The sequence below is a fragment of the Homarus americanus genome, unplaced genomic scaffold (assembly GCF_018991925.1).
Source record: "Homarus americanus isolate GMGI-L3 unplaced genomic scaffold, GMGI_Hamer_2.0 scaffold32583, whole genome shotgun sequence".
Taxonomy (NCBI): Eukaryota; Metazoa; Arthropoda; class Malacostraca; order Decapoda; family Nephropidae; genus Homarus; species Homarus americanus.
This window is the reverse complement of record NW_024713129.1, coordinates 41,735,292-41,747,858: the sequence shown is the minus strand read 5'-3', so window position 1 is coordinate 41,747,858 and position 12,567 is coordinate 41,735,292. Positions and strand designations below refer to the sequence as shown.

At 43.9% G+C, this 12,567-nt stretch overlaps 1 protein-coding gene and 1 long non-coding RNA gene across 2 annotated transcripts; one reads left to right on the top strand and one right to left on the bottom strand.

Moving 5' to 3' along the window:
- The first annotated feature begins 5,618 nt into the window (after window positions 1-5,618).
- LOC121871384 lies at window positions 5,619-7,287 on the top strand. Its single transcript, XR_006089867.1, has 3 exons — window positions 5,619-5,778; window positions 6,929-6,930; window positions 7,085-7,287. It is a non-coding gene; the product is annotated as an uncharacterized LOC121871384 (long non-coding RNA).
- Window positions 7,288-7,385: 98 nt separating this feature from the next.
- Window positions 7,386-9,940, bottom strand: LOC121871003. The gene is made up of 4 exons (XM_042373043.1): window positions 9,512-9,940; window positions 8,662-9,285; window positions 7,560-8,520; window positions 7,386-7,417 (listed from the first exon to the last, which is right to left on the bottom strand). The coding sequence occupies exons 1-4, from the start codon at window positions 9,938-9,940 to the stop codon at window positions 7,386-7,388; spliced, it is 2,046 nt and encodes a 681-aa protein (XP_042228977.1).
- Between the last annotated feature and the right edge of the window lie 2,627 nt (window positions 9,941-12,567).

Below are 12,567 nucleotides of genomic sequence, written 5' to 3'. Positions count from 1 at the left end.
TACCCGCACACTAACTCATTTCTCCCTCATGAATCTTTCATCTTATACACGTCTGGTGATTTCAATGTTATCAGTCCGTAAACCTATAGACGTGCTGCTGCTCCTTAATATCAATAGCAACAAGTAATGTCAATAAATCAGTCAGAATTTACTGCCTCTCCGAACATTGTCGTAGAGCTATCTGTAAAAACCCTTTTATCTTAAGAGCCCATTTAACTCACACCATTTAACTTATGCTGGTCACCATACACTTCTTATTTCTGCAGATGAGGGTGACATGCAGATGAGAAAACATATCATGCTTGATGCTGAAAACAATTTCACAAGTCATTAATCCAGACTTCATTAGTATGGGGGAGTACGTCGTCGGGTCGTAGTTGGGTAAGATTTAATGTGGTTGTGACCGTGGTTTTCTCCCCGCTCTGCATACACAATCCAGACTTTAACTCTCTCAGCCTCGCACGACGCCACTGTGGCGTGGAACATAAGAGGCGAAATAAGAGGCGAAAAAACGTACAATCAGCCTCGCGACGCCAATGGGCTATATTTTCAAATAACTAAAAAACTATTCAGTGAAACTGACTGAACCTTGGACGCCATTTGACAGACGCCGTTTTCTTTTTGTGGGCCTTATCACCTTCCCCGAGATGGTTATGGTCATCGTGTGCAGGGCAAACTCAGCATGAAGCCAGAATTACTCTGGGCATGAGAACGAGAGGAGGATGCGCCGCTGGGCCCTTTAATTATTCCATGAGTTCTTTAGTTATAGTATTTTTCCTTATACCACAATATTCTACATTTTACATGAACACCATAATACAAGGAAAATGTGAATGGAAATCGAAGGGTTACAAAAGATTTTCCTTCCTTTTCAACTTATACTCGATTAATGTGGCTTAAATTTCAAGAATTTTCATGTTTTTATGGTTTCATACAAATTTCCAGACAATTTTAAGCTAGAAGAGACCCCCCATTACAATTAATAAAAACAATTCCATGTCAGTGAAATGAGTCCTAATTGTTTTTTCAACGATTTTTCGGCAAAGACCTCCGAGGCTGAGCGTAAGTTTTCATGCACGTTTGTGATTCAGGCTCAAAGGCTGAGAGGGCTAATGGTCGCTGGACCTACACAGCCAGACACAGAAATATAGACCCGATAATACCAATATGTAGTAACTCTTATACGAACACATAAAGGAAAGGAGTTTGTTTTTACATAAAACGTATTACACCATACCAGATATCAATCTAATAGCGTGATTCTACTACAAAGTTCACTGCCTCTCGAATGTCAAGTTGTGGTTGTTGGCAGTTACCGACCATCTACCTTTTAGGTGAAAATGACTTGTCATAAACATCCGAAAGTTAAACAAATATTTTATATATTGTTGATGTTCGTCGGTGAGAGGACTATGCCCAGACGGTAAAGAAAAAATTCATCACATTGTTACAGTCGCACAATACTAATATAATGGTTGTTTGTGATAAATATTTAAATCAGAGAACCGAGTCTATACTAGTAAATCACTGTAACTCAGATATATACATATGAATGCACATCTACGTGGATCTGAATTAGACACCTTCTCGGGTGTCTCAGCCAAGCATTCTAATACATTGTACCAAATGTCTATACAGTATGTATACCTTTGCACAAGCAGAACAGCTAGTTCATCGTGAATCCCATGTCCATTGTGTGGACGGTAGCGCAAAGGATTAACAAATACGCCTCAGTGACAACTAAATATGCAATAATTAAACAATATTCACGTTATCTGATATAAACAAAACAAGAATATTTTCCCCGAGTTCTAAGTTGGACATTATTAATGAGGTATGCAGACATGCTGGAAAGAGTTTCATGGTCTTTATCAATGAGTTCTTCAATTTCTGGGTAGTATAAAATTTATAGCTCAAATCTTTACATGTCACAGTACACACTTGCATTTGAGGTCAATACTCATCCTGGGTGCCTGCTCATGGTGTTTGTTGTCATATGTGTGATTCTTCTGACGCACAACCATCTGTTTTGTTCTAATTATTTGCTTATCACTGTCTGAAGACTTTTGTTGCAGAGGTGGGCATACAATCATGTGTTTTGTCATGTTTTCGTTTTCCTTTGTAAGAAAATACATATAATGGCTTAATTTTGATTTCCTCCTTCATAAGGGAGTTTCATTATTTACTACTAGACAACAGTCGGATTAGAAGGTACTGAGGGACATTAGGGATGAGAGTGAGTCAGTGTTTCTGTATCTGAGAAAATATCACATTCACACTTTCTCAGAATAGTTGTAGAGATAATAGGAAACTTAGAGCCTCATTTATGAGCCAGACCTTCCTTAGTGTTTGCTGAAAGTTCAAGTAATTAATTAAGTAATTATCTATGAACCATTACTAAATAATGCGCTTAGAAATGGTGTTTTTTAATTATAATTTACATAGAATAAACCAGCGAGAACTATTAACTTTTTGGGACTACAGCAAAACCTTATATTACATACATAATAATCTTTAAATATTAAACATCGCAACGTTACTTGCTTTTGTTTTGTTTTTTAACACTTTAATGGAATGGTCACTTTTTTCTTGAATAATTAGTTTGTCCTAATTGCCGTTGACGACTTTAAATATTATTTGCTCTCTTTCTCTCTCTCTCTTTCTCTCTCACACACAAACACACACCACAACCGTATCCAGCCCATATGAGCACGTACTGATCGCTATAAGAACAGCCCAGTCCCAACCATTGTAAAAATTATTAACATCTCGTAATCAACCATTGTATTTACTCCCAGTCAATCTTACCTTTTTGCGCTGTCACTGTGTTGAAATGCCCTGTAGTATAACCTTCTCCCCACCTAGTTATTATATATCATATTTGTATCACATGTGTTACTTGTATATTATTTGTCAAACAAGTGACCCATTCCCCAATTTTGTAACTGTATATTTTCAGCCTTCCGGCTGCCATGCTCTTTCAATAAACCGTTAATTTTTTTTTATTATTATGAATTATTATAAGACACACACACATACCATGGGTCAGACACCAGGCTGTGCTTCCGAGGTGTTTTCTCCACTTTTCAGTCACTCACATGTAGTATCTCCCAAGGCTCTGCTTCTTCATCCTCATCAACGATGCCCTGAAAAATACTCTCGCACGTTGGAAATATGTCAACGACTCTGCCGTTGGGATCAGGGCGGAATATCTCGGCTTCTGGCTACAGTGCCCTCCAGAATATACAGCAGTCTCCAACATTGGGGCCACCGCCAACCACATCACCATCAATATGTCAATAGCCTTAACTAAGACACTCCCCTCAGCAAAGTCTAAGGGGACATGAGCACAATCAGAGGTAAAAACAGAAAGCACATATCCATTCCAAACCAGCTGCGAAAAGCGAATGAGCTAATAACAACGTGGGATCATGTCTCTAGCTGTAACATGTTACTAACTAGGACTCGTGAACTCCTTGATGCGAAGTCAGTAGAGAGAAGTTATCTCATTAACTTTATGCAGGGATGAGTATGATGTTCCATGTACTGAGTGGGAGCTTGACGCAGTCCTCGCCGAGGGTAGACCCAGTGCCCCTTGTGAGGACGGAATCACCAACAATATCGTTAGACTACTAAGGCGTGTGTCGGACAATTTATTATTGGGATTGTACAATATGATTCATGCTGAAGGCCAACTACCCACATCATGGACCAACAATTTTGTTGTACCAATACCATCGCCCCGTCTCACTAACTAGCTACTTTTGCAAACCCTTTAAGAGGATGATTCTTGGTTAACTCTAAAACAGAATCAGGGGACACATATCTGTAAGGGGATTGTATTTCAGTCCAATGATTGTTGGAACTGTGTTATTTAGTGTTGGGTTTGTTCTCTTTATCTGAAGGAGGTGTTGCTCATGGGTAGTTCGAACCGAGTCATAGTGCGGGGTGTAACCTTATGAAAGGCCATTTGGCTTCCTTCCTCTGACACAGTTGGTCGCCAGCTGCTTGTGAGTATTCCATATTCTTTATTATCGTTATTTGTTTATGGTTCCTATGGTGTTATTTGCTATTTAAGGGTGCCTTATGCAACGTTTGTTAATTACTATGTATGTACAACTTAGCGTGTATGAATTGTGCAAATATAATAGCATGTTCATAGTCGTTACTAAAATAATTAGACAATATTCTAAATGTACTGTATTGTTGCAGCTTTTTATTCATAGTCACGTTGGTGTGAACTGCTGCACTCCTAGCCTTGTATGTCAGCAGGCCAGCTAGGACACTGTCAACCCTAGCCTCTGTGACGCTCCTCCAGGGTCCATTATCAAGTGTCTGTGTCGGTTTGGAGGATTCACCACCTGTGCCGTGTTGATTTACAAGACTCCACTCTTCACTTCGTGTCTACACTCCCGACAGTTGTTCCGACTGGCAGTCTGGCACTTCCATACCACATATGTTAATGTACTCTTTTTATGCCATGTATTGCAATGTTGCACAGGAGGGCCAAATGGCACACAGAGCTACTAAAATACCTTTGGGTTCAGTTGAAATTCGATAAAGCCTTCATTAATTAAGTGCTGCTTTGGTTTAGGACCTTGTGAAATCATATAACATTTTAATAGTTTAGTGGCTAAAAGGTATATTAGAATATGGAATATGAACAGGGGATTGGTTAACTTAATATATAAGTACTTTTAAGTTTTGGGAGTATCGGTAACAAACAACGAATGGAGCAGAATCGTCGACTACTTCAGGAGGGTTAGGGTTGTCATTTCAAGACTTTACATTACACAATGAATTAATGTAATTTACTGTGAATCATAATATCAATGTGACACTGTGCATGACAAATGATCAATTAACATAAACTAAACTCGTATACAGTACTGTACATCATTGTAACCGCCAATCAGACGGTTAGAGGGTGAATAATACTTCATTTAGTATTTCAAATAAGTCATACATAGGCACTCTTACATAAATGTTAAATCTAATATATATTTACATAACAATCATGGCTATGTAATTAGTCTAATCTTAACACAAAAACAATGACACAGTCTACCTGTGTACACAATAAGTACTAGTTAAACTTACGTGTTGAAAGTCTAGAGAGAAGCCAGGGTAGGTGTTGACTCTAAGATATGGGTAGCTATACTGAAATGCCCACCCTATAGCCTGGCCCCTTGGCTGGTCAGCTATGGCTGAGTCAGGTGATTATAATTATATATAAACAAACCTCCTTCTGGGCCTCTCATCTTCAACCATCTCAACACTCTACATTGTAATAAACATGACATGAGTTACAGCCTAACATAACATTTGTTTATATGTCATCATAATTATGTACCGCTTGCGGTAACACCCATTCCGTTGAGCGTTCATGCTCAAAACCAGATCAGGCCTTTGATACTTAAGTTTGTCACGTTCATGCGACTATGCTGCCCTCAGGCTAGTGGTATTTAACTTTGTCACGTCCTTGTGACTAAGCTGCACTCAGGCTGGTGGTATTTAACTTTGTCACGTCCTTGTGACTAAGCTGCCCTCAGGCTGGTGGTATTTAACTTTATCACATTCTTGTGACTAAGCTGCCCTCAGGCTGGTGGTACTTAACTTTGTCACGTTCTCGTGACTAAGCTGCCCTCAGGCTGGTGGTATTTAGCTTTGTCACATTCTTGTGACTAAACTGACCTCAGGCTGGTGGTATTTAACTTTAATTTTGTCACGTTCTCGTGACTATGCTGCCCTCAGGCTGGTGGTATTTAACTTTGTCACGTTCTCGTGACTAAGCTGCCCTCAGGCTGGTGGTATTTAACTTTAATTTTGTCACGTTCTCGTGACTATGCTGCCCTCAGGCTGGTGGTATTTAACTTAGTCACAGTGTAGTGATGGGTTGTCAGACCACAGCTTACATCTCAGAAACAGTCCAGACTTGACCCGACATTAGGGGGGTCAAGTGTAAGGGTATCCTTCGCGGCTGCTCAAGGGTGTTACAAATCACCCAGGCTCCCCTCCACATGTCACACGGCCCCAACAAATATGTAAGACACACAGTCAGAAGGAGTCACCTGCCGGTCCTCCCCCAAATTACACAAGAACCTACAGTACATCTCAGACAAGGCCTAGACCTAACCTCACATTAGCCAGGTCAAATGTAACCCTCGCAGCCCAAGTCAAGGGGCCACAAATCAACCAGGGCCTCTCATGTCACACGGCCCCACCAACGATGTTAACAGACAAGCATTCATCTGAAGATTTCTCCAGAATTTACAACAACTTGAAGTCTCTGAAAAAGTCCAGACCTGACCCTACATTAGCGAGGGCAAATGTAAGGAGACCCTTCGCCGCCCCCCCGATCAGCTCAACCTGACGTCTCCCAATATATAGGACGTCGTCCTCCCTCTCCAGGAGAGAGAGAGAGAGAGTGTGTCTTGTAACCAGGAAGGGCCAGCTACCACGTCCCCAGTCCTGCTCGTAGCCCTCCCACAGGGGAGCGGCGAGAGGGAGTCAGAGAGAGAGACACACAGGGATCGGAGGAGGAGGTCACCACAGCCCAGTCCCGCTCACGGGAGGAGAGTCACGCAAGACTTCCCTCCCCGACTTCCCTCCGGTGTCCCAGCTAAGCAGTCGCCCTCCCGACACCAGTGTTCCAGCTAAGCAGTCTCCCTGCTAGGCCTCCCCTAGGTCACGTGAGTTTTTGTCAGAGCTTTCCATGGGATGAGTTACTTACGTGGGAAGTGTATTCATTTCATGTTCTTGTCCGAGAATCAGTGTCTAGTAACGTAATATGATGTCCTAGTAACGTAAATATAATGTCCTAGTAACTTCAATAGAAGGTGTTATTAATGTGTCCATGTCATTGTCGTAATTAATAAACAGTTGTAACGAAGCGGTGTTTGAGAAGTCGTCCTTAAGAACGTAATAGATGTGTATTGACATATAAGATAAGATAAGTGTAAGTCTAGTTCAAATAACTAACACGGCCACGCTACCAAAGTCTTCCTCTCTTTTACTCTCTTACTAAATATTCTACCTGTATATATGTAATCTTCTTCTTGTGAGATTTGTCTCATTATAACAGTCTTGTGACTAAGCTGCCCTCAGGCTTGTGGTACTTATCAGTTCCTTAGGACATCTCGGTCCTTTGACGTTCGGACATCACCATCTTCATGTGTGGATACCCAATTCATTCTCCTGGCAGACTCCATCAACCCTTTCCATTGCTACCTCCAACAAGCATAATTTTGTCACAGGTCGCAACATTGTGGACGTCGTCGTCTTAACCACTGCCTGTCGGACAAGTCTATCCTCGCCAGCCTTGACTTCCATCTCTCGACCAAGGTGCCATTTGTTGAGTGGAATATTTGCTTCTGCTATAATGATTAGGTCACCAGGGCGAAAGTTGCGCCGTGGTCTGAAATGCACTTGTCGAGTTCTGAGTTGAGGGAGGTACTCCGTCAGCCAGCGCTTCCAAAATTGATCTGCAAGGTACTGGACATTCTTCCACCTTCTGTGGTATGATTCGCCTATTGACCTTCCACCTAAGGGAAGATTACCCTTTTGACCTAAGTGCAAAAGATCAGCAGGAGTGAGAGCCTTTGGTTCATTTGGAGTGTTTGGAACCGGGGTGATTGGCCTCTCGTTAACTATGGCTTCCACTTCACAGAACAGTGTTTGCAGACGTTCATCGTCTAAAACTTGTGAGCCCACAATCGCCTGCAAAACCTTCTTTACTGTGCGAATCTGCCTTTCCCATACTCCCCCCGTGTATGGGGCAGCTGGTGGATTGAAGACCCAGCCAATATCTGCTATTAGTAAGGCACCTCTGAGTCTGTCATCTTGCTCCCAACTTTTCACTGCCAGTTTGAGCTCTTTGGCTGCCCGTACCATGTTTGTCCCATTTTCCGACCTAATACGATCTGGTGTATCTCTGCGTCGTGAGAATCTTGTTATTGCGTTGAGGAAGGCATCTGCGTCTAATGAGGCCAAGACTTCTAGATGAACAGCCCTAATAGTTAGACATGTAAACAGACATCCCCAGCGCTCAGCCTGTTTCCTCCCTACCTTGATAATGAATGGACCAAAACAGTCCGTTCCAGTGTAAGCAAATGGAGCCTTTCCAGGAGTAACACGATCAATTGGTAAGTCAGCTTGCCTTTGATGCCGACTTCTCCAGTTGTTCCGTCGGCGCACTACACAGCGTCGTATGATTCTATCAAGCAAGCGTCTGCCCTGGGGAATCCAATACCTTTGCCTCACACACGCCATCGTGTGTTCTCGTCCGGCATGTCCGGCTCTCTCTTCGTGCATCTCCCGCACTATGATTTCCTTGATGTGGTGGTCTCTAGGCAGCAAGATTGGCTCCTCACCACTTCGCCCAAGAAGGGTTCCTTTAATTCTTCCCTTTGATCTGAGCAACGTTCGCTCGTCCAAGTAAGGTTCCAGTTTATATAGCTTATTGTCCTTCGGCAGCTCACCCTTTATGACAGTTTGGATTTCTTTCTCATAAGCCTCTTTCTACACCAATTTTATAATTGTCTGCTCAGTCGACTGTAGTTCCTCAGTGCTTAGTCTCTTCAGTTTGAGGCGCAGGCCTGCGGTCCTTGTACTGGACCCAAGCCACCAAATGAACCTTTTAATCCATGCCACCCCTTTCACCAAGCGGTACCATGATGAGTACCTGAGCCATAGTTTGGCGAGGGACCACTTTGACTGCTCGCCCACTGCCAGAGCAACTACAGATCTCTGGTGTACTTCTCGTTTCACCTCCAGTAAGTCGTTCAGAACTGCTGGCAGTTCCTTTCCCTTTGGCCACCGTTCTTCAACACTGAGTAGAAAGTCAGTACCTCGTATCCACCGAGATCCTGCAACCAGGTCCAGGACAGGTAATCCCCTAGTTGCATCATCTGCTGGGTTCAGCGATGTGCCGAAATGTCTCCACTGGTCAGTTCTTGACAGCTTTTGTATGACTGCTTTCCTGTTGGCTACAAACGTTTGAAATCGTCTGCTCGAATTGGCGATGTACTGCAAGACTAGCATGCTATCCGTCCAAAAATAAGATTCGCGTATGGTCATGGTCATTTCTCGGCGAATCGTTCGATCAGCGTTCACTGCCAGGACAGCTGCACAAAGTTCCAGCCTTGGTATTGTCAGTTGCTTGAGTGGGGCCAGCTTGGCCCGTCCGTACACGAAAGAGCACTGGATACTTCCGCCAGAGTCTACCATTCTCAGGTAGGTCACCGCACCGTAAGCAGCCTGCGATGCATCGCAGAAGGTGTGCAACTGTGTTGAGATGATTTCTTTAGCACATGCTGTTTTTTAGGCATCTGGGTACCCTTAATTTCCCTAGGTGGGCCAGTTCTCCTAGCCAGGTGCTCCAGGTCGTGTGATTAACAGCCGACAAAGGTTCGTCCCACCCTAATCGACGCCTGCATTCGCACTAAAATAATATTTTTGCCCTGATGATGAATGGGGCCACGAATCGCAATGGGTCATAAATAGAACTGACCAGGCTTAGTACTCCTCTCCTGGTAGCTGGCCTTGAATTTGGTTGCACCTTGATGGCGAGCTGATCACCTTCCAGGAGCCACCTAACCCCCAGGGCTCGCTCCATTGGCAATTTGTCTTGCCTCAGATCAATTTCCTTCAGTGCATTTTGCCTTTCCTCCGGTGGGATGGTAGCCAACACTCCTTTGTGATTACTGGCCCACTTAGTTAACCGAAATCCTCCACACGCCAACAGTCTTCGAAGCTGACACGCTAACATTGATGCTTCATTTGATGAGTCCAGCGACATGAGCAGGTCGTCAACGTAGAAGTTGACTTCCGCTTGCTCCACCATGTCGGGAAACTCGGATCTGGGGTCTTGGAATGTGCGCCGGAGAGCGTAAGTTGCACATGAAGGGCTCCACACCCTACCAAAGATGTGCACCTTCATCTTGTAGGTTACTCGATCTCTACTCAGGTCCCCATTCTCTTACCAGATGAATCTTAACGCATCTCGATGTTCTGGCGCTACATGGATTTGATGGTACATAGCCTCCACTTCTGCCATGATGGCTGTAGTTCCTTGGCGAAACCTAAAAGGACTCCAAGTAATTTGTTGTTGAAGTCTGGACCTTGTAGTACCTGGTCGTTCAGCGATGTCCTTTTGTGTTTGGCTGCACAGTCAAAAACTATGCGTACTTTGTTTGGCTTATTTGGGTTCAACACCGGGTGATGAGGCAGATACCAGAGCCAGTCCGGTATCTGAATCCAACTGGCACTTAAGCACTGATTCAGCATATCCTTCAGCAAGCAGTTTATTTATTTCCTCTACGTATCCTTGTCGCAGCGTCCTTGGATAGTCTCCTTCGAAGCCCATCTAGTCGACGCTCCGCCACGGCCTTGTTGTTTGGGAGTTCCGTGTTCTCATTACGGAACGGTATGGGAAATTAGTAATGCCCATTAGTTTTGATGCCTGTCTCTGACCATAGCCTCAACACTCTTTTGTCCTCAAGTGAATGAGCTGCTGACTGCAAGGCTCCTGTGTCCCCACTTTCCAGCTCCCAAAAAAGCTTAACTTGTCTTTCCAGACGGGTTTCAGGACTCACGACAGTTTCGGTCAACAGGCATCCTGACATGCAAACTCCTTGTGCGTCTTGGTGCCCCACTGGTCCATTTACTGTCCAACCCAGTCGCGTTTTTATGGCGAATGGCATTCCATCCCTTCCTGCCCTGACCTCCAAGGGTACCAGGGCCTGTGGCACATCTTGTCCTATCAGAATTTCTATGCTGTTGCTCTGCAATTCTGGTAATTCCACACCTCGCAGATGGGTCCACCTTGAGATATCACTTGTGTTCGCTACGGAGTTGTGCAGTGTTGTGGGGAAATTTTGTATAATGAGTACTTTCGGGATAAGCATGGTTCTGCCTCGTTTCATGCCTGCGCTAACCACTTCTAGATCTACCTCCGCAGACTCGAGTATCATCTCTTGGGCAAGTGTACCCATGGTTATCAGGGTAGGTGTCCCTTTCACCCTTAGTTTCTGTGCCAGATCTTTGGTGCAATACGACCTGTCGCTGCCTGAGTCCAAGAGAGCTAAAGTTCTGATGTGATTTCGTTGGTGTGAGTCCTTTCCCCGAATCTTCACACTCACTATGGGCAGTACAATCTTGGCATTTTTCGTCGATAGTCAGATGTCGCTTTCACAGCTGTATGGGTTTTCATGGGCGTCTTTTGTCCCTGTAGCATAGACATGGCCTATTTTTCCGGCCATGTACGAACTGTCGTTGGCTTTTGGGCCAAGCCACCATCAGAGGTGCCTGCCACTGACTCCTGTTTCACGAGACCTTGAAAATTTCGCTTTACGCCACCCTTGCGTGTGTTTGACATACTTGCAGTAAGTGCCTCCCTTCGTTCTTGATGCAACAGTCTAGAATGCTTCTCTTTGCACCCATCAGTGCCACACCTGAAGCGTGACCAACACTCAGCAACAAGGTGGCCCACTCTCAGACACAAGAAACAGCAACGTAATCTTTTTACCCTCTCTAACCTCTCCCTCACTGACATGCTCCAGAATTCGTCGCACCCTGCTAATCCATGTGCTCTGGAACACACTGGGCACGAGCCTTTTCCAGAGCTTGTTTCTCCTCCATTGCCTTTCGCTTCACTGATAGTCATTACAGACTTTACGTTGATATTTGGGTTATTTATAAAACAATATCACTTCAGTCAATTATGACTGCTAATTGTGTTCTGCACTTACGTCAGACAACAATAATGACATAGTGTTTTCATTCTCATATGCACTACACTGGGAGTGATGAAGATCACCCAGACAAGACTATTTTCTGGACTAACAAGGTTTAACTATTATCGATGCCAGAAGTACACGGACGTTGCACTGCACTTACTCGCCACTGGATACACACACATCCACACCCACACGCACACACTCGTCCCTCGAGTGACGAGTGTTGGTGTGCCAAGCTACACTAAGAGTGGCTGAGCTCACTCTGACAACATTATTTTCTTCAATAACAAAAGGTTCAAGTATTATCGCCACTATAAATCTACGGGCGTTGCACTGTAATCCGTGGCACTGGGAACACGCGCGCGCGCACGCACACACTCACGCGCATCCCTCCAGTGGGTTGAGTTGAGTTGACCTTGGTTACTGCTGCCCGCCCGTTGGTTCAAGGTATCACTGCTACACAGTAGACATTCACGTTTGACTGTAACCGCCAATCAGACGGTTAGAGGGTGAATAATACTTCTCACGTCATACACGAACATTATAATTCGGTCAAACCTGTTGAATGCAATTCATTTAGTATTTCAAATAAGTCATACATAGGCACTCTTACATAAATGTTTAATCTAATATATATTTACATAACAATCATGGCTATGTAATTAGTCTAATCTTAACACAAAAACAATGACACAGTCTACCTGTGTACACAATAAGTACTAGTTAAACTTACGTGTTGAAAGTCTAGAGAGAAGCCAGGGTAGGTGTTGACTCTAAGATATGGGTAGCTATACTGAAAATGCCCACCCTATAGCCTGGCCCCTTGGCT